At 37.8% G+C, this 22,350-nt stretch overlaps 1 protein-coding gene and 1 long non-coding RNA gene across 7 annotated transcripts in view; one reads left to right on the plus strand and one right to left on the minus strand.

Moving 5' to 3' along the window:
- Window positions 1–12,323, plus strand: part of anks1b (ankyrin repeat and sterile alpha motif domain containing 1B) — a 233,761-nt gene extending 221,438 nt beyond the window's left edge. For 5 of the 6 annotated variants that reach the window (XM_039791996.1, XM_039791998.1, XM_039792000.1 and 2 more), the window contains 5 exons: window positions 693–779; window positions 3,332–3,469; window positions 3,581–3,748; window positions 9,748–9,839; window positions 11,005–12,323. In XM_039791996.1, the coding sequence (XP_039647930.1) occupies window positions 693–779; window positions 3,332–3,469; window positions 3,581–3,748; window positions 9,748–9,839; window positions 11,005–11,053 (534 nt within the window). In that variant the 3' untranslated portion in view covers window positions 11,054–12,323. The remainder of the gene's footprint in view (window positions 1–692; window positions 780–3,331; window positions 3,470–3,580; window positions 3,749–9,747; window positions 9,840–11,004) is intronic. The other variant, XM_039791997.1, reaches the window with a different exon arrangement.
- Window positions 1–22,350, minus strand: part of LOC120553506 — a 28,107-nt gene that overhangs the window by 184 nt on the left and 5,573 nt on the right. The window contains exon 2 of the long non-coding RNA XR_005638174.1: window positions 13,187–13,276. This is a non-coding gene — a long non-coding RNA (uncharacterized LOC120553506). The remainder of the gene's footprint in view (window positions 1–13,186; window positions 13,277–22,350) is intronic.

The following is a 22,350-nucleotide window of genomic DNA, read 5'->3' on the forward strand; positions in this document are numbered from 1 at the left end:
ACAGAGAGAAGGAGATGACAAGTGTTGAAAGACTAAAAGTGATACTGAGAAAGCAGGAAAGGGACTCATCTCGTGTCGTGTCTTTGAATATATAAAGTCTTTTGGCAGGTAGAATGACAGCTTGGAGGGTGATGCTGACATGGCTGTTTACCACACGATTCTCCACAGCACCTCACTGCATAATGAGTTTAAATATAGGTAATTGAGATGCGTTAAAGTGCCAATATGTAATTAAAAAGAATGAGGAGAGACATACAGTCGGAGCCTGATGTGGCTTAAAAGCTAATAGGCCTATTGGACTTTCAGGGCCATAGTAGATTGAGTTTGGACATGTAATTCAAAAGCAGTTGTGCTTTTATAAGGTGCCTGACAACCCTTGACCTATGGAGATTATTTGGATTGACTATAGTTTTCGAGGAGGAAGTCATCAATAGATTGTTCGATCAGCTCATCTACTTCATGCTGCAATGACAATATAAGTTCTGTTTAAATTGTCATTGCTTTTCTCACATGCATTTAGGACATAAATTAAGTATTGTATAAAAGGGCTATTAAATTCAGTGGAGATCTCTACCAACCGAACGTTCAATAACGGAACTGATTCCTGTGCACTTTTTGGGCTAATATATGCCTCAAATCATGTCATCTCTCATCCTTTTTTTGTCTCTCTTTTGCTTTTCTTGCACTCCAAGAAGTCGACAGAACAGATGAAGAAAGTGCCGACCATTGTGCTCTCAGTGTCCTACAAAGGAGTTAAGTTCATTGACGCCACAAATAAGGTAACACTCACTTCCTGTGACCTCTACCGTAAATAACAAGTGAAAGGTCAGGCTTTTGAACACGAGCATGAGTGACATTCACAGGTGTCAGAAATGGCCGGCACTGCAGCGCTGATGTCTGCTATATGGTGTAAAAATCAATAAGGTGTGGAAAAAAAGGCAAACATGCAATAATCAGTGTGGAATGGATGAGCTGGATTATTGAAAAATCAATAACAACCTACTCAGTTCATTAAATCCTTAATGGAATGTTTAAAAACTTAAAAATCTTTCAAGGTTTTAATGTTACCAAGCTGATGTGTGATGAGCATCTGGCATTGTAAGACTGCCGTGCATCACCCAGGTGGGTGCTACACATTGGTGGTGGTAGAGAGTAGCCCCCCTCCCTAAAGCGCTTTGAGTGTCTATGATAAAATGCTATATAAATGTAATGAATAATTCATTACATTTATATAGCATTTTATCATTTTATATGAAAAAGAACTTTCACAGTTATCATCACCTCTGAGTGACATTTGAGTAAAGGGTGCTCAGTGTGTGTCAGCCTGTTCAACTTAGACACACACACAAAAATGTTTTTATGTGTGAATGAGTAATGAGTTTGGGTCGTTGTCTCTGTGCTAATATTATGTAAAGGCAGTTTAGTAATAATTTTTACACCAAGGAGTCAGTCATTCCTATCAGGTAGTGATTCCTGTGCGTACGTGTAAGACAATAGGTACTAATCCTCCTCAGGTGGGAAATAAAGGTGGCACAGTGAGAAACAATTTTAAGATCATTATAAGCAGCTTGCTTGCAAAAAGGTATTAATTTAAGCATCTGTTATGCACAAGAGCATACGTACACACAGCAGAAGATGAGCATTCGTTGCAGATATTGAATACATTTCAAAGGTGGCCACAATAGATTTTTTCAATTTGCACAGACAGATTTAGATATTAAAGTTAAAGCCAAAAATGATGACACGGTAGCCAGCTGGTGACACCTTCCTGTGATGTTATTTCTTCTATGTGCTGTGCCTGTCTTTGCCAAAACATTTAATTAGTTAGTTAGTCAGACAGACATACCTTTCTCTTCCCTTGGCTCTACATGGTTTCAGAACACAGATATGAGATGAAATGTGCTGGTACTACCTCTAGCATGGCCATCAGGCAATCAAATTAATTTTGCATCGCCACTTAGCCTGCTTAGAGACATGCCGCAGTATGTTCCTGATATTTAGCAGCCGACCAGTTTGCAAACTCTACATCCCAGTTTTCCAGACCTCAGATCCTACTGTAACTTGTAACAGTATCAAATAGAGATAGACACAAGGGAAGAAATAATAATAAGTAGGGCTGTAACGATATGCGATATGAATTGGGATGGGATTCGGCAAGGAGGAGATTTTCGGCACGAACACCGGTAACTCTAACGGAGCTGTAACGTTACAAATGGCCGCTGTTCTGACTCGGGTGCCTGTGTCTGTTTCCCGACGGTTCAGTAAACTGCCGTTAGCATCCTTAGCACTGGATTTAAGTGCTGGCCGGGTTTGGATTTCTGTAATGATAGTGGCTGGCTGCTAGCTGGCTGAAGACTTGCAGCTCCGGGAGAGTGAGGTTAGCCGAGAGATGTTAACTGTGGTCAAAACAATCATACTAAAAATAACTGAGCGTGTTGAACAATGTCGTAATCTTATGTTACCCACCAAGAATTAGTTAACGTTATAGACCTAGCATTAGCAACTTGTCAACCAGCACCTTTATAGTAGGCTAACCTTAAGCTGGATCGATCAATATTGAAATCAATCAATATCAATAAATAACGTCTATGTTGTATTACTGTGTTGCAAAGTGGCCTGTAATCAATGACAAAACGATGCCATGTGGCAGAAAAAAAAGTAATAAATCAAACCAAATCGTGGGTTTGATGAATGGTTACAGCCCTAATAATAAGGGTAATAAATAAATTAAGGGGATAGGGCACACCATAAAGGAAAATCAAAAAGGGACAGCGGCTTCTCCTGGATTCACCTCTCTGGGTCATTTTGTGAAAGTAGTAAATCTTCTCTATTCTCTCTACTTATCTATCTGCTGTTCCAGTGTACAAAAACTAGAGGGAGTTGTTCTTACGTTCCTTTAAAAAACAATCAATAGGCTGATATCTTTTTCTAGAATCAAAGCCAAAGATAATACCATCCAGTATGAGAACAAAATATGTTTTGCTAATGTTATCCCTCAGTAAAACTTTCTTTCGGGGCTTTGATGTTCTGTAATTCACTGCACTGAGACTTTAATTAACAAAACAGAAAGACATGACTGTTCTCCAGTGACATTACCAGAGAACAAATTCCAACTCAGTGACTCCAGAAAACTCTCAAACCAACATTGTGCTACTGTGATTATGGTTTTGGAATGTGTGAAATTAGATATATAATAAATATAATATGTATAATAAATCAGATTTGTTTTTTGATGAAGTGGCTCACTGGAGATAATCAATAATCTCTCTCTGCACCTCTATCTTTCTGCCTGTTTTTTTCTCTCTCTTTCTTCCCTTTCTCTCTTTTGCAGAACATCATAGCAGAACATGAGATTCGTAACATCTCGTGTGCGGCGCAGGATCCAGAGGATCTGTCTACGTTTGCCTACATCACCAAAGACCTCAAGTCCAGTCACCACTACTGCCACGTCTTCACTGCTTTTGATGTGGTCAGTACTGACACTGTGTCTGTGTGTTTAAAAGCAAATATCATATTCATAGTTCCTATAATATCACTTTGTATTCTCACGGCTGTGTTTTTGCCTTCAACCTATTGTCAGAACCTGGCGTATGAGATCATTCTGACACTCGGCCAGGCCTTCGAGGTGGCCTACCAGCTGGCCCTGCAGGCCAGAAAGAGCGGCCACGGATCATCCACACTGCCTGAGAGCTTTGACAGCAAGCCCAGCAAACCTGTCCCCAAACCTCGAGTCAACATCCGCAAATCTGTAAGCATCGCTGTAGCACAGCCAGCCGCACTAATGTTTGAAAGGAAAATCCATCCTAAACTGAAATTTACATCAGCAACATTTTGGTGATCTAGATTTGAAGAATTTAGTTTAAAAGAAGCTGTTGTGCCTTGTGAACCTAAGTTCCTTGCAGAGTAGTTGATAACGTTTTTATGAACTGAATTCTCTACATCTTATAGCTGCTTCATATTAAACTGAAGATAAATATGGTCTTTTAAGTAATATACAGTGCATGATTATTTATTAAAAAAAAGAATAGAATAATTGTGTGATTCTGATAAAACATTTCAAAACTAACCAGCATCCCATTAACTCTGTCCCATTTACACTTGAATGTGTCCATAATTTCCATCCCTCCGCTATTCGTTCCGATCTCTCATCCTTGCTTGAATGCGTTTTCAACTCTGTTTGGTTTATGGGGTTTATCCTGGAACGCTTGTGTTTTGTGTCTTGGCTCAGCGGACACTGTGGCAGGGGTCTAGGTGGATATTTGATCTGTTAAGCGTCCATTTGGTCTTCCTGTCCCTGCAGTCTCTTACACACTGGGCTGATTGATGAGGCCTGTTTGCATAGGGCTCTGGGAAGGCTGGCTTGGCTCACCTCACTCTGTGTGTGTGCAAGAAGATAAAGAATCCTCATGTGGAAGACTCCTACATACTGCAACCTTGCATGGAGAATTAAGTTATTGACATTTCAGTCCATCAGAGCCTCATCACAATGCTGATGATGGAGTATGTGTCTGAGCAACACCCAAACTGCAATGGGTGCATAGAATCTACACAGACCTGCTTTTGTTTATAGTGTATTTGATGTTAGTCCTACAAAGCTGCAATATACACATCACTGTTTATTTTGTTAGGTTTGATCAAATCAAAGTGGTCAGGGTGTGAAGTAACTTCACTATATTTTAGCACTAATAGTAGTAATTAAGGAAAGCTTCTTGTGATAATACTATTTACCAGAAAAGTTTTGGCCACGATAAACGTAGCATTAGAATATCACACCAGCACATCTCTAGCCTTCTGTGTGTCCTCAGCACTTCAAACGTTGCTCCTTAATTCGTTCACACATTGTTCCCTACTCAAACCTTAAATGAAGAATCTAAAAAAATTTTTTTACTTATATCTTTAGTGGAATTTTCGTGATTTCAAAGATGTCTACCATCTTCCCAGAATACTGAAGTGTTTGCCCAGCACGAAACCAATGTTGAAATCCAATATATTCCACAGACTATGCCCCCCCCAAATATTCGTCCCAAACTTGAAAATTCTGTTTCAGGTACAGCACCGACACAAATTCGCCTAATGCCTTACTTTGAAAAATATAAAAAATATTTTTTTCTTAAAACCCTTTTTTTTCCCAGTTTAAGAAATAACTCCACAGTCCTCACTCTTAAATGTCCCAACAGAAGCAGCGATACAAGAACCTTGTCTAAAAATGGAGATTAACTGACTCATTTAGATTTTTGGGGGGGCTATCTGATCAAAATGTAGTTTATTAGGATTATGAGTCTGACCAGAGATTTGATGCCAGCTTTCACTACATAATAGTTCTGTTGCAAGTTGAATAAATTTCCTTCCTTAAACATTTGCAAAGCAGATTTAAAAAATTTTAAATCAGGCATTGTTTAAATCCATACTTTGCTAGCTTGCAGTCTTCATCTTCACTGCCAATTGCTATGCTTCCTTGCATGTTACCGCAATTGATGGAATAGAGTTAAATTGGCTATACAATCATACAAACAAAACAAGGACCCACCCACAGAAACACAGCTCATGATAAAAAAAAAAATGCCACAGGGTCCCTTTTACAGTTGTTTAATACCCTCCCAAGCTTTGTGATATTAGATACTTGTGTCCGACATACTATTGTGTGTGTGTGTGTGTGTGTGTGTGTGTGTGTGTGTGTGTGTGTGTGTGCTGTCTGCGCAAACGTGTGGCCTTTCTACAACCACAGCGTCATAAAGTCTATCTCTAAACCTTCCCATTAACCCCCGACAGAGCTTTAAAATAGTCACACTAACACACTTCCCTCCTCCACCGACACGCATTGGCCACCAGCACACGTGTCTTGTGGACCCGGTATAAAGTTACGGTGGCTGCTATATTAGTGTGCTTATAGACCAAATGTAGGTCCATTTACATACTGTGAGTCATGGGAGAAAGAGATGGTGATAGAGGAGAATCGGTGGCTTCGGAGGAATGGTCTCACTTTCTAAAGTTAGAGGGAGACGTGAGACGGTGAGGAAAGACAGAAGGGGGGGAAAAGATAGAAAAGAACACATGCAGTGTTTGTGTGTTCGCTCTCCTGTGTGTGTGTGTGTGTGTGTGGGGGGGGGTGTCCTGTGCTACAGAGATGATGGACGATGGTATGTGTATACACAATCTGCTGACTCTGCAAACGTTACATTAACCATTAATTGCCTTTTTCCTGTGTGTGTGTGTGTGTGTGTGTGTGTGTGTGTGTGTGTGTGTGTGTGTGTGTGTGTGTGTGTGTGTGTGTGTGTGTGTGTGTTTGGTTAATGGCTTGTGGTGTGCAGCAGGGCTAAGCTACTGCAGGATTCACTTAATATTCCTGCCACCTGCCAGCCATAATCTCCAACCCACAGCACCTCTAAAGCCCCCTGTGCTTTAAAATACTGTTGCTTTGTTTTTCAGTATCTGTTTCTCCACATCCTCCTATTTTAATTTTTATGATGTGTGTGTGTGTGTGTGTGTGTGTGTGTGTGTGTGTGTGTGTGTGTGTGTGTGTGTTATGTGAGCATATCTGCTTGTATATCTCCCTCGACTTTCTCTTAACTTTCCTTTATGAGTGTGACCGTGTCGGATATGATTATTGTCTTTGATCAGCATCGGCATGTTACTGTAATTGTAGTGTAGCTTCAAAACGGATTGAAATACATGACCCTAAGCCTACATGATTGAGTTTTACAATCATAGTTTCTCAAGTCATAAAAAAACCTCCCAGTGAAGTGAAAATAGCAAGCAGCTGGTTCAGGTTCTTGGCTAGGAGCCTTACATTTACACTTTCTGTAAAGAAAAAGCCTCTAGAACAACTGAAATGTAACCAAGCCATCTCACAACATTGGCTGAATTTTTAATTACTTAAAGTGCTCATATTATTTTTTTTATTATTTTTTTTACTTTTTCCCTTTCCTTTATTGTGTTATATATTTTTGTGCACATTATAGGTTTACAAAGTGAAAAAGCCTATAGGGACTTACCATCTCCAACCTTTACTTCCGTGACAAACGTGCAGTGCAGTCCTTACCTAGCTACTGAGCATGTGCGACTCCCAACAAAGATGGAACAGAAGTGTGATGCCTCACTCTGTAGATAAAACAGAGAGCTCAACACACAGGGTGAAAAGAGGAGCTGCAGCAATGTGCAGAATACAACAAAAATATGGTGTTTTTTGAAAATTAAACCACATAAACCTATTCTGGTACAATCTCTAAATACAATTATGAACCTGAAAATGAGCATAATATGAGCACTTTAAAGAAAAAACATTTGAAATTTGAATATGAGTCTGGCTTGTGAAGATGCTTTTGCAGAGTGATGTTTTGCACAGTTGCCGTGCCATATTCGTCATGCTGGGAGTGTTTTTGCCATGCAGGAGTCGCTATATAAACGTGGCGTAACATGGCCTACTCTTGCTTTAGTTTTGCTGTATTGCAGTAATGCTGCTGCCCCACCCTGTTGCCAGGGCAGTGACTTTGCTGCCATGTTGTTGCCATGGTTTTTGGAGTGTTGTTGCCTTTCCCTGTTGCCATGCAGCTGCTCTGTCACCGCTGTGGTTTTGCCTTGCTGCTTTGTTGTGTTGGGTGTTGCTGTTGCTGAGCAGGCCCTCTTTGACCTGTATATGACCTCTGCCCCTGTAGGTCATCATGTCCCCCGTCAGCCGCTGGTCACTGGGCCACATTTACACCCCTCACCGGCCTCCTCTCCACCCTCCTCTTCCTCCCCCTCGACTCTTCCATCTTCCCCACAAAGCTCAGTCACAGGTCCTCCTTGCTTTTCCTTCTCTTATCCTTTATTTCCACATGATTTTCTTTTAGTCAAAGAGAAAGCGGCGTCTGAAGTGCTTCCATTTTATTCTGTCGCTTTTATTCAACTCACTCTGCATCCTTGTGTGGTGTGCCTGCAGTGAGTTTTTGTGTCTCTCATTCTACAGTTACTACCCGCTATCTCCATATCAACATTTACATTAAAATAAAACAGATCTGAGACTTCAGCCAGTCTCGCAAAGCCAACCCATTTCATTTCTTTACAGCTTTTACAGAGCTGAAAGCAGTCGACTTTAGTGCCTCAGTCAGTTTTTATGTGCCCCGCTACACTGATTCCACCCCTGGATGGGGAAACACTGCCTCCTTAAAGATACACGTTCTAGTTGTTAAATGTGTAAATAAGAAGTGTTTGAAGCAATAACCACTCCTTTAAAGTTAGCTTAATGTTTATTAAAACACTCAGTCCATTAAACCTCCATTGAATGCTTGGAGTGTTTTTTCTTCTGATCCACTCATCTACATATTTAGCTTAACAAGGCAGTTGACATTTTAAAGGGTCATCTAAAGAAGACTGCAGTACCACAGTGTGCCAAGAAAGGGTTCAAATGTTCTAAGCTCAGTAGACTCCCATTGCAAAACGGCATGTTTAGCATCAGCTTGGATAACTGAGGTTGCGGTCTAAATCATACACTGTGATATCCCTGCAGCATTATTTCTTATGTTCCAAACCAAAAAAGGGCGTTGATATAAAACGTAGTTTGAAGGCAGCAGGCATGGTTCATTTAGTGGTTGATTCAATGTGATTCAATTCATTCAATGTGTGGTTGATGAATTTGAGACTAATCCTGGTGATGCTCTGAACAAGTTCTTCACTAAGCTTGATGGTGGTGTGCTGCTGTGAGATCGAAAGTGTGTTTGTTTTGTAATCCTGTAACCCCCTAACAAGATTATTGCTGTGGTTGTCCGAGCGTGAGGGAGAGGATAGAGAACTGGATTAATATTATCGTTAGTTTCCGTATTGTTGCCGTAGCAGTGTTGAGACAAGATACTAAGAGAAACATTGTTCTGTCAGTGTAATGCAGAACTCAACCCTGTTTACTCCAGAAGTAGATCTTTAATGCTTATTTATAAAATATGAACATTACATTTAATATATATTTGTACATAATATACATAATTGGATAATGTGTGCAAAGAGAAATTTAGTTCCCTACTGTCAAAACTGCAGCTCTCAAAGTCCGGTCTCCCCTCCCCTAAGTCACCTGAAAATAAACCAATAGATTGGAGGGAAAAACACCCTCAGCAACAAAATCCAGCCGCTTGATTGGTTGCCGTGGGGGGATTTTTTAAAAGCAATGTAGATTGTTTGGTTTGTTTCTCAGCTCAGAATCTGCAATAGCTTCACAGTGGCAGCAACAGACAAAGTCCACAGCTCTTTGATAATCGAAACAACTAGGATGTACAGGAAGTGCACTGCTGCAAATACAGCACATGGTTATTGCAATCGTTCAGGACCAGCAGGATCTTGCATTTAGAAATGTACAGATAACGGAAATTAATTTCTTTTCTTTTTTTTTTTATGTTTGACTGTAAGCTTCTGTCCATGATCAGTGTTCTGCTTTCTCAGCTCCCTCTTACATTTCAGTTATTTTCCATTACATTACTTCATAAGCAGCACATCCTCCATCTCATTCCTTCTACCGTCTCACTGACTGTCTACTGACTTCATTAGCATGAAATTGTATCAGAAAATTGCCCCTACAGTGTGCAAAATGTTGATTTCCAACAGAAACAGCCGTTTGCATTGAACATGTGTCATAATGAAATGTTTGTATCCTGCATCCTAAAGAAGTATAAAATCAATGTGTAGTATTTTTACAATTGAGAATATGCAGGTCGTTGTAAATAATTTGCCTCTTTTTCCGACTTCTCTCTGCTTCCGCTCCTTTTCCATGTCTGTCTGCATCAGATGGAGCAGCCGTCCATGGACCAGAAGGGCCACGCCAACGTGCCATGGATTGTGGAGCCGGGTCAGGAGGCCAAGAGAGGAGTCAACACCAAGTATGAGACCACTATTTTCTAACATACACCCGCCTTGTCCACTCCTGTGTGTGTGTGCCTTTCAGAGGTTGCCCTGTACTGGGGCCCCGCCCCGGAGATGGGCAAGAGCGACGCACGCCGCCGCGTCACCTCACCGGCTGAAAAATAAAAAAAACAAAACATCCCGCCCCCCCCCGTTAGACGAGCCTGTCCACTGCATGATGACGTTTGGCGCTGCGCTGTCTCTCTTCGTTCTCCTTGTCTCTTCTTCTCTTTGTTTCTGCTCTCCCCCTCTTTGGCCCGGGCCCCATCCTCCTGCCTGCAGGGCTGGCGCATGACCTTTGAAACCAGGGCTGTGGTGCACTTCTCTGTCTCCACCTGTAGGGGGAATGGTCAGCTCCATTTTTCCACTTCCTGTTTGTCGTTCAGCAGTCAACCCTTTGGTTGTTCTGCTTCTTGTTTTTTTTCTTCCTGTTGATGGGTGCAACCGTTTGGCTTCGTCTCTCCTATTTTTTCTCCTCTGACTGCCTCCATCCCTCGCTTCTCTTAACATTTCAGCCCCTTTGTCCAACTGCCCCCTGACAACTTGAATGAGATTTGTAACCACAATACTGCTAAAAGCTGCGACAGTGTTTTAGCTGTCTGTTAAGCCCAGTGTGGGAGCTGACAATGAGGAGGGCCGTTGTCGAAACACGACAACTGGAGGAAAGTTCAGACTTTTTAGACATTTTTTAATCAAAAAGGAGAGCTGAATTACAGGAGAGGTGATGTAGCACAGTCTAACTTTGACTCAAACTGGTTCATCCAGCAGGCTACTAGAATGTATTTCAACTTTTTGATTCTTTATATAAGATTATTTTTTTGAAAGTAATAAACTTGTGAATTTCTTTGACAAACGACTTTAATCTTGTCCTGTGAAACAGGAAGTAGTAGGGTTTTTTTGTTGTTGCTTTTTCTAGCATCCTTTTCAGCACATGTGTGTGTGTATGTGTTCAGAATTATTTTTGACCAAATTTCCCTGGCCATAAACCTTATTTTATTTCGCGGGGAAAAAATCTTGTATGTAAAAGGTTTCGCATGTGGCTTATGAGACGCATGGTGGCCATTTTGGATTTGCTGAGCAGGGGGCCGGTGGAGAGGCGGGGTGTGAGGGCTCTCTCGATAAGTGATGTCATCTCATTTGCAGGGCAATGCCGGACGCTCATGTCTATTACTGTGGAATGCAAAGAATGTAGCCAGCCCTAAACACGGACCTTGTCACACACACAATGCAAAATGGACTACAAAAGGACTACAAACATGGATGCTACTCCACAGTGTTTAAGGTTGACTACCAAATTTTAACATCATTCATCCATATGATACTTGACACAGTAAACATGACAAACATACACACTAACAGGACTGCATCTTGACAGATGACTGTCTGCTCTGAATGTACACTTATTTGAAAGCAGCCTCAAGTTTCTGCAACTACAGCAGGAGCTGTGTAATGCGCCCAACTGGGACGTGTGACCTGTGAACTTTTGGATGGTCACCGTTTCTCCATGGAGACTGAGTATGGTTACAGGGCATCTGTTGGTAACAGACAATGGACTCGCTAAAGACACCACTGGGCATGTGTCAGTTTTGGCACGGGTTTAAGGACGTTTGGCTGGCTCTTTCTTTTTCTTCTTCTTTGAACTCAGAAAATAATACCGAGATATATGCACAAGCGTGTAAATGTGATTGGACTAGCTGCAACACGCTGGAGATGCAACATGTGTGTCCTGGTGAGATGTCTCATAACGGATGAACCTACAGTATGTGAACAAAACAGCATCTGGCGTTAAAAAAAAATAAAAAAATAAGTATTCTATTCGTATTGCCCGACATTTTAATGTTTAATATGAGAGTATTATATTACCATGATGATTATGATTATTCTTGTGCAATTCTTGTCTACTGTTGTCTTAATGTTACATTATTTTTCTATGATATGAGATGAAAACATTAGGCTTGAAAATGATGGCCATCCTTTAAAAAATCAAAACTATATGATCATACTTGTACAAAGAGAGTGAATGTTGCAGGTGGCTAGCTAACTCTTGTCAGGTCAACCCTCCATCATTTCTCATGGGGCTCTACTCTTATCTAGCAGATGTACTATTTTAAACGCAGTATTACTGTATTATTTGGATGAGACGTTATCCAATTATAAAATGTACATAGATATTTTGCCAACTCATTGTTCATACATGTAATGTAAAAGAGAAAAAGGATTTGAAGTAAAGTATGTGGCACTGGAAAGAAGGTACCAAAATAAAAGTTGGAAATTAAAAGAAACCGGTAGATTGTATAGATTGTATTTTGAATGAAAACTGAAATGGGTTATTTGGTTACATCTCTGCTGACCAACTTATGTACATAGGCTTGGGCTTCCAGCACACAGATTTTTGTAATTTTGGCCATTATTTATATCCTTGTAAAGCACATGGAATAAAACATGAATTGTTAAAACCATTATTGGATAAAGTTGTCATCAGTTATTTGCGTTTTTTTCATTCACTACAGTTTGAAAGGATAATTACAGTTGATTACTTCAACATGTTATTGGTGTTAAAATTGTACTGCCAAAGTAATTGCAGAAATCTGGGAACAACAGCTACTGAAGCTGGGCAAGAAAACACAATCAGACAGCCAAAAGCTTAGCTACATTATCTAAAACAGTGCATCTGAAATGTACTTGCTTGTTGATGATCTGATTTTGATGACTAGCATGGTGGTTGTTCTGAGGATTGTGGTAATGTTGGTGTCCATGAATATGTTGTCATATTACTATAGTCACATTAATGTTTACACCATTTATTAAAATGCTGTGCTCTCCCCTTTTTGTATTGCCTTGAGATGTGTATGTGTTCTCCCATTGTCTCACCTGTTGTCTGTCCTATATGTATGGTGCCACTCAGTTACCCCCTGGGGGATTAATAAAGTATTGTGTATCATATGTTTGTATTATACTCCCTTAATCTGGGTGCAACTACATTAGATCAAGGTTCGACCAGGAAGTCTGAAACTGTGATGGATGTTTAAAACCATTCACTGTCAACCTGAAGGTTTGTTTTAAACATCTCTGATTGTTTGTTTCTTGCCCCATCCCACTTCTTCGTAGCAAGGTTGCTGTGTTTCCACATCTCAGCAATTTACTTTGTGTATGGAATCAAATTATCAATTAAAATGTCCAAAAGTTATTAACTATGTTTTGGATAGTGTGTTAGTGATATCATCAAAGGCTACAAGCTAAAAAAAAACAAAAAACGATTGCAATTTCACATCAAACTAACCTTACAGACAATAGTGTATGTGCGGTAGTAGTGAGTGTCAAATACCTCATGTTAGATTTCGTACCAGGCTGTGATGGCAGTAACTTCAGAGCTCAGCCTCCATTGCTCCTCCAGGCCCAGCATCCTGGACAGCACCTTAATATTGAGACAATTCAAAGTGTTATAATCTACCATAAAGAATTGTTTCCATACTGATTTATTAAGTATGCTGTTTTACGTGTCGACTCCTGAGACTAAGGATTTCTTGCTAGACTGAGGAGATACTTCTACATAAATTCTCACAATTAGGGATAGCTTTCAGATTGTTTCCTGGCATGCAGCCTGGTTAATAAATCAGAATATTGATCTCACACTCCCTCCATTGAGGTTGTTTTTGCCATGTGGGTGATTCACACCTTCAGTTTATGGAAGTGATGCGCAAACTGAAGTGTAAATTGTTGTGAAAAGATGTTGAGATGGTATTGTAAGTGGCTGAGAACTGGAGTGACCATCCCACTTCCACTCAGTTTAGGGAAGGTTGTTTAAGCTTACTTTTACTCTTCTTTAAAAACTGCACCATTTATCACTAGTTGCTTTAAGATAATGTTAAAACAAACAAGGTCAAAGTTAAAACTGACTGAACATTGTTCACAGCATCCATCCGAGCCATGCATGACAACCAAGGTGGGCTCAGTACCTTGACCACCTTCACAGAAAAACAACTGCTTACACTCGTACAAGCAATTCTGCCGCTGATAATATTAGGGCCTTTAGTGTGCTTTTGGTTTTCAAAGTGATATAGTGTTGAAAATGCTTGAGTCTCTCTGATACTTCAGCCACAACTGGAATTACAATTGATCTTTGTTACGTCCCTAATCTGTCAAGTAGCTCTCCCTGTCATCTGGTCATCAGTTTGAGCCGTTTTGTCCAAAATCAATAAAAGGGATTAGAACTGTTATTAGATCAGATGAATGGTAAAACCTCCGTACTACACAGCAAGTCCAAGTTGTGACTTACTACTGCGAGACATCCTGTTTTAGACTGCTCAAGAGTACGTCAACTCTGACAGAGAGGTCTGCACCGGGTCATCAACGCAATCAACCACCTCCACTTGGCTCCAGACTAACTAACTAACACACTGATACATGTGTGTTGCTAAGTTTCCATGGTGACCAGATCCCCTCACAACTTCACCCATAAGCCTGTATGTAATGTTGAAAAAGTACAAACTTACAGTCCAATGACACTGCAGTGATGACTAACCATTGAACCATCCCAGCAGCTATTTATTGACCAAAGGACATTAAGCTACTGCAGCACCCACAATATGAAATTACCACTACACATACTGTTTTTTTATTGCATTTTTCAGGACTTTAAATGGGAGACTGATAGATTGTGCCATTGTGGCTAAGAAAACAGCACATTTTAGCTTATTGTAACATTGTAATGCCATACTGTAGTAGGACTTTTTTAAAAACTTTTTTCACATACTATACTATGACGTTTATGGAATAGTATACTATGATGTTTTTATGACTTTTGTGACTATGGCTTTTAGATTTTTTTCCACATACTACACGGACATTTTACAACTTTTTTATTTAGACTTACTATACTACAACTATGACTATGAATTCTTTCGACATACTATGACTTTATTCGACATACTATATTATGATGTTTACTATGACATTTTAATGCCATAGTATATAGCAGGACTTTTTAAAACTTTGTTCACATACTATGATGACTTTTTATGATTTCTTTCGACATACGATACTATGACTTTTTAATGATTATTCAACATACTATACTATGACTTTCTAATGATTTTTTCAACATACTAAACTATGACTGTGATTTTTTTCGACATGCTGTACTATAACTTTATGATTTTTTTCGACATACTATTACTTTTTTATCACTTTTTCTCCCGACATACTATACTATGATTTTTTTTTTTTTTTTTTACTTTTTTCGACATACTATACTATGGCTTTTTCACTTTTTTCGACATACTATACTGTGATTTTATGATTTATTCGACATACTAAACTATGACTGACTTTTTTGACATGCTATACTATAACTTTCTTTTTAACATAATTTTTTGGGCTTTTCCGCCTTTATTCGATATGACAGCGAGGTAAGACAGGGGAGAAGACATGCAGGAAATCGTCACAGGTCGGATTCAAACCCTGGACCTCTGGGTCAAGGGATAAACCAAGTATAAGTGTGCCTGCTCTACCCACTGAGCCAACCCGGCCACATACTATAACTTTTTGATGATTTTTTCGACATACTATTACTTTTTCATCACTTTTTTCAACATACTATACTGTGACTTTTTTATCATTTTTTTCGACATACTATACTAAGGGCCCTATCTTGCACTCAGCGCAATTGCCTTTGTACACCGACGCATGTATCATTCCTATTTTGCACCCGACGCACAGCGGACCTTTCCCTCCACAGACGCACGTCGGTAAATTAGGGAATGTATTTGCGCTCCCGGGGGCGGTTCAGCGAAAGAGGGGCGTCGTTCCGGTAAACGTTACTTTGTGCTATTCTGCAGTTTCAGAAAACAATTCCGCCACTGACCAGGAAAAACATGGTCTAAAGTCAGTAGCGCCTTATTCAGATGCTATTTTAGGGGCGCATGCTTGGCCATAATGTAGCGTGTGCACAACACGCATACACTTCTCTCATCTAAATGGATGCAGCAGTTCCCATTTTTGAAAACCATACATAATTACAAAGGAAATTATTACTGAGAATGCGCTTTAGGTGTTTGGATAGGTCAGGAGGCACTTTACAGTACAGTCCTCAAAAAGTCACAGCATTCTTTGTGGCTTGTTGTGTTTTACACAACATTTCCATGAATCATGGATGTGTTGATGACATAAATGAGGAAATATTAGAGGACTTAAGGAGACGTGATGTTGAACTACGGCGGGATCTGGTCCGGGAGTAATGCGCGATGCGTTCCTGGTGGAGCGGGTGGACGGAGATGTAGTGGGGGGAGGAGGAAGGGGCACAACAGGAGCAGGTGGTGCGTTTGGAGGCCCACGCTCCATGGCTGCAGCAATCCTCTCCAGACTTGAGGAGATGCGCCCGAGGGGCCGCAGCAACATCGCCACCCGGACAAGACGGGCATTTATTACTTTGCCGCATCTCGCATCGACAGCTCCCGCTGGCGTGCACCAGGCAAATCCGCCGTCATAATAGCAATCCGCCATGGAACAAACGCCCTGCTCTTAAAAGGAATGTGAGATGACGCTCTGATTGGTTTATTGCACGTTACGCCCAAACCACACCTAGCTATTTTAGATTTGCGTCGGGCGCAAGAGTCATTTATCCCGCCGGTATAATAGCAACAGCGCCCGAGATCCGCCCACAAAGCTACTTGCGTTTCATACTTGCGTTTCAGATCGTTAAAATAGGGCCCTATGACTTTTTTATCACTTTTTCTACATACTATACTATGACAGATTTTTTCTAACTATAACTTTTTTTAGGGTTAGGGGGTTAGGGTTATTTTCGAACTATAACTTTTTTATGATTTTTTTCGACATACTATTACTTTTTTATCACTTTTTCTCCCGACATACTATACTATGACTTTTTTTTGTACTTTTTTCGACATACTGTAGTATGGATTTTTTTATAATTTTTTCTACATTCTATACTATGGCTTTTTTACTTTTTTCAACATACTAAACTATGACTATAATTTTTTTGACATGCTATACTATAACTTTCTTTTTAAGATAATTTTTTGGGGTTTTCCGCCTTTATTCGATAGGACAGCGAAGTGAGATAGGGGAGAGAGAGAGAGGGAAGACATGCAGGAAATCGTCACAGGCCGGATTCAAACCCTGGACCTCTGCGACGAGGGATAAACCTCCAAGTATAAGTGCGCCTGCTCTACCCACTGAACCAACCTGGCCACATACTATAACTTTTTGATGATTTTCTTGACATACTATTACTTTTTCATCACTTATTTCGACATACTATACTATGGCTTTTTTTTAAATCACTTTTTTCGACATACTAAACTATGAATTCATCACTTTATTCAACATACTATACTATGGCTTATTTCGACATGCTATACTATGACTTTTTTTTTTTCACTTTTTTCGACATGCTATACTATGGTGCCTGCTCTACCCACTGAGCAACCCGGCCACATACTATAACTTTTTGATGATTTTTTCGACATACTATTACTTATTTTATCACTTTTTTCAACATACTATACTATGGCTTTTTTATCATTTTTTTCGACATACTATACTATGACTTTTTTATCACTTTTTCTACATACTATACTATGGCTTTTTCATCACTTATTTCGACAGACTATACTATGGCTTTTTCATCACTTTATTCAATAGACTATGACTGATTTTTTCTAACTATAACTATAACTTTTTTTAGGGTTATTTTCGAACTATAACTTTTTTATCACTTTTTCTCCCGACATACTATACTATGATTTTTTTTTAACTTTTTTCGACATACTGTAGTATGGATTTTTTATAATTTTTTCTACATACTATACTATGGCTTTTTCACTTTTTTCGACATACTAAACTATGAATTCATCACTTTATTCAACATACTATACTATGGCTTATTTCGACATGCTATACTATGACTTTTTTTTTTCTCACTTTTTTCGACATGCTATACTATGGTGCCTGCTCTACCCACTGAGCAACCCGGCCACATACTATAACTTTTTGATGATTTTTTCGACATACTATTACTTATTTTATCACTTTTTTCAACATACTATACTATGGCTTTTTTATCATTTTTTTCGACATACTATACTATGACTTTTTTATCACTTTTTCTACATACTATACTATGGCTTTTTCATCACTTATTTCGACAGACTATACTATGGCTTTTTCATCACTTTATTCAATAGACTATGACTGATTTTTTCTAACTATAACTTTTTTTAGGGTTATTTTCGAACTATAACTTTTTTATCACTTTTTCTCCCGACATACTATACTATGATTTTTTTTAAAACTTTTTTCGACATACTGTAGTATGGATTTTTTATAATTTTTTCTACATACTATACTATGGCTTTTTCACTTTTTTCGACATACTAAACTATGAATTCATCACTTTATTCAACATACTATACTATGGCTTATTTCGACATGCTATACTATGACTTTTTTTCCGACAGACTATACTATGGCTTTTTTTGACATAATATACTATGGCTTTTTTTAAAATCACTTTTTTCGACATACTAAACTATGAATTCATCACTTTATTCAACATACTATACTATGGCTTATTTCGACATGCTATACTATGACTTTTTTTCCAGTTTTTTCAACAGACTATACTATGGCTTTTTTTGACATAATATACTATGGCTTTTTTCACTTTTTTTTTTACATCTATGGCTTTTTTTATCACTTTATTCAACATACGATACTATGGCTTATTTTCGACATACTATAATATGGCTTTTTTCAATCACTTATTTCAACATACTATACTAGGACTTTTTTTCCACTTGTTTCGACAGACTATACTATGGCGCCTGCTCTACCCACTGAGCCAATCCGGCCACATACTATAACTTTTTGATGATTTTTTTGACATACCATTACTTTTTTATCACTTTTTTCAACATACTATACTATGACTTTTTCATCACTTCATTCAACATACTATGGCTTTTTTATCACTTTATTCAACATATTATACTATGGCTTATTTCGACATGCTATACTGTGGCTTTTTTTCCACTTTTTTTGACATACTAAACTATGACTATGATTTTTTTGACATGCTATACTATAACTTTCTTTTTAAGATAATTTTTTGGGCTTTTCCGCCTTTATTCGATAGGACAGCGAAGTGAGATAGGGGAGAGAGAGAGAGGGAAGACATGCAGGAAATCGTCACAGGCCGGATTCAAACCCTGGACCTCTGCGACGAGGGATAAACCTCCAAGTATAAGTGCGCCTGCTCTACCCACTGAACCAACCTGGCCACATACTATAACTTTTGATGATTTTCTTGACATACTATTACTTTTTCATCACTTATTTCGACATACTATACTATGGCTTTTTTTAAATCACTTTTTCGACATACTAAACTATGAATTCATCACTTTATTCAACATACTATACTATGGCTTATTTCGACATGCTCTACTATGACTTTTTTTCACTTTTTTCGACATGCTATACTATGGTGCCCCGCTCTACCCACTGAGCAACCCGGCACATACTATAACTTTTTGATGATTTTTTCGACATACTATTACTTATTTTATCACTTTTTTCAACATACTATACTATGGCTTTTTTATCATTTTTTTCGACATACTATACTATGACTTTTTTATCACTTTTTCTACATACTATACTATGGCTTTTTCATCACTTATTTCGACAGACTATACTATGGCTTTTTCATCACTTTATTCAATAGACTATGACTGATTTTTTCTAACTATAACTTTTTTTAGGGTTATTTTCGAACTATAACTTTTTTATCACTTTTTCTCCCGACATACTATACTATGATTTTTTTAAACTTTTTTTCGACATACTGTAGTATGGATTTTTATAATTTTTCTACATACTATGGCTTTTTCACTTTTTTCGACATACTAAACTATGAATTCATCACTTTATTCAACATACTATACTATGGCTTATTTCGACATGCTATACTATGACTTTTTTTCCGACAGACTATACTATGGCTTTTTTTGACATAATATACTATGGCTTTTTTTAAATCACTTTTTTCGACATACTAAACTATGAATTCATCACTTTATTCAACATACTATACTATGGCTTATTTCGACATGCTATACTATGACTTTTTTTCCACTTTTTTCAACAGACTATACTATGGCTTTTTTTGACATAATATACTATGGCTTTTTTCACTTTTTTTTTTACATCTATGGCTTTTTTTATCACTTTATTCAACATACGATACTATGGCTTATTTTCGACATACTATAATATGGCTTTTTTCAATCACTTATTTCAACATACTATACTAGGACTTTTTTTCCACTTGTTTCGACAGACTATACTATGGCGCCTGCTCTACCCACTGAGCCAATCCGGCCACATACTATAACTTTTTGATGATTTTTTTGACATACCATTACTTTTTTATCACTTTTTTCAACATACTATACTATGACTATTTCATCACTTCATTCAACATATTATACTATGGCTTATTTCGACATGCTATACTGTGGCTTTTTTTCCACTTTTTTTGACATACTAAACTATGACTATGATTTTTTTGACATGCTATACTATAACTTTCTTTTTAAGATAATTTTTTGGGCTTTTCCGCCTTTATTCGATAGGACAGCGAGGTAAGACAGGGGAGAGAGGGGGGGGAAGGGAAAACATGCAGGAAATCATCACAGGTCGGATTCGAACCCTGGACATCTGCGTTGAGGCATAAAACTCCAAGTATATGTGCACTTGCTCTACCCACTGAACCAACCTGGCCACATACTATAACTTTTTGATGATTTTCTTGACATACTATTACTTTTTCATCACTTATTTCGACATACTATACTATGGCTTTTTTTTAAATCACTTTTTTCGACATACTAAACTATGAATTCATCACTTTATTCAACATACTATACTATGGCTTATTTCGACATGCTATACTATGACTTTTTTTTTTTCACTTTTTTCGACATGCTATACTATGGTGCCTGCTCTACCCACTGAGCAACCCGGCCACATACTATAACTTTTTGATGATTTTTTCGACATACTATTACTTATTTTATCACTTTTTTCAACATACTATACTATGGCTTTTTTATCATTTTTTTCGACATACTATACTATGACTTTTTTATCACTTTTTCTACATACTATACTATGGCTTTTTCATCACTTATTTCGACAGACTATACTATGGCTTTTTCATCACTTTATTCAATAGACTATGACTGATTTTTTCTAACTATAACTATTACTTTTTTAGGGTTATTTTCGAACTATAACTTTTTTATCACTTTTCTCCCGACATACTATACTATGATTTTTTAACTTTTTTCGACATACTGTAGTATGGATTTTTATAATTTTTTCTACATACTATACTATGGCTTTTTCACTTTTTCGACATACTAAACTATGAGATTCATCACTTTATTCAACATACTATACTATGGCTTATTTCGACATGCTATACTATGACTTTTTTTTTCACTTTTTCGACATGCTATACTATGGTGCGCTGCTCTACCCACTGAGCAACCCGGCCACATACTATAACTTTTGATGATTTTTTCGGCATACTATTACTTATTTTATCACTTTTTCAACATACTATACTATGGCTTTTTTATCATTTTTTTCGACATACTATACTATGACTTTTTTATCACTTTTTCCACATACTATACTATGGCTTTTTCATCACTTATTTCGACAGACTATACTATGGCTTTTTCATCACTTTATTCAATAGACTATGACTGATTTTTTTAAACTATAACTTTTTTTAGGGTTATTTTCGAACTATAACTTTTTATCACTTTTCTCCCGACATACTATACTATGATTTTTTTAAAACTTTTTTTCGACATACTGTAGTATGGATTTTTTATAATTTTTTCTACATACTATACTATGGCTTTTTCACTTTTTTCGACATACTAAACTATGAATTCATCACTTTATTCAACATACTATACTATGGCTTATTTCGACATGCTATACTATGACTTTTTTCCGACAGACTATACTATGGCTTTTTTGACATAATATACTATGGCTTTTTTAAAATCATTTTTTTGGCACATACTAAACTATGAATTCATCACTTTATTCAACATACTATACTATGGCTTATTTCGACATTCTATATTATGACTTTTTTCCAGTTTTTTCAACATACTATACTATGGCTTTTTTGACATAATATACTATGGCTTTTTCACTTTTTTTTACATCTATGGCTTTTTTATCACTTTATTCAACATACGATACTATGGCTTATTTTCGGCCATACTATAATATGGCTTTTTTCAATCACTTATTTCAACATACTATACTAGGACTTTTTTCCACTTGTTTCGACGAACTATACTATGGCGTCTGCTTCACCCACTAGAGCCAATCCGGCCACATACTATAACTTTTTGATGATTTTTTGACATACCATTA

This window comes from Perca fluviatilis, chromosome 23 (genome assembly GCF_010015445.1).
Source record: "Perca fluviatilis chromosome 23, GENO_Pfluv_1.0, whole genome shotgun sequence".
Taxonomy (NCBI): Eukaryota; Metazoa; Chordata; class Actinopteri; order Perciformes; family Percidae; genus Perca; species Perca fluviatilis.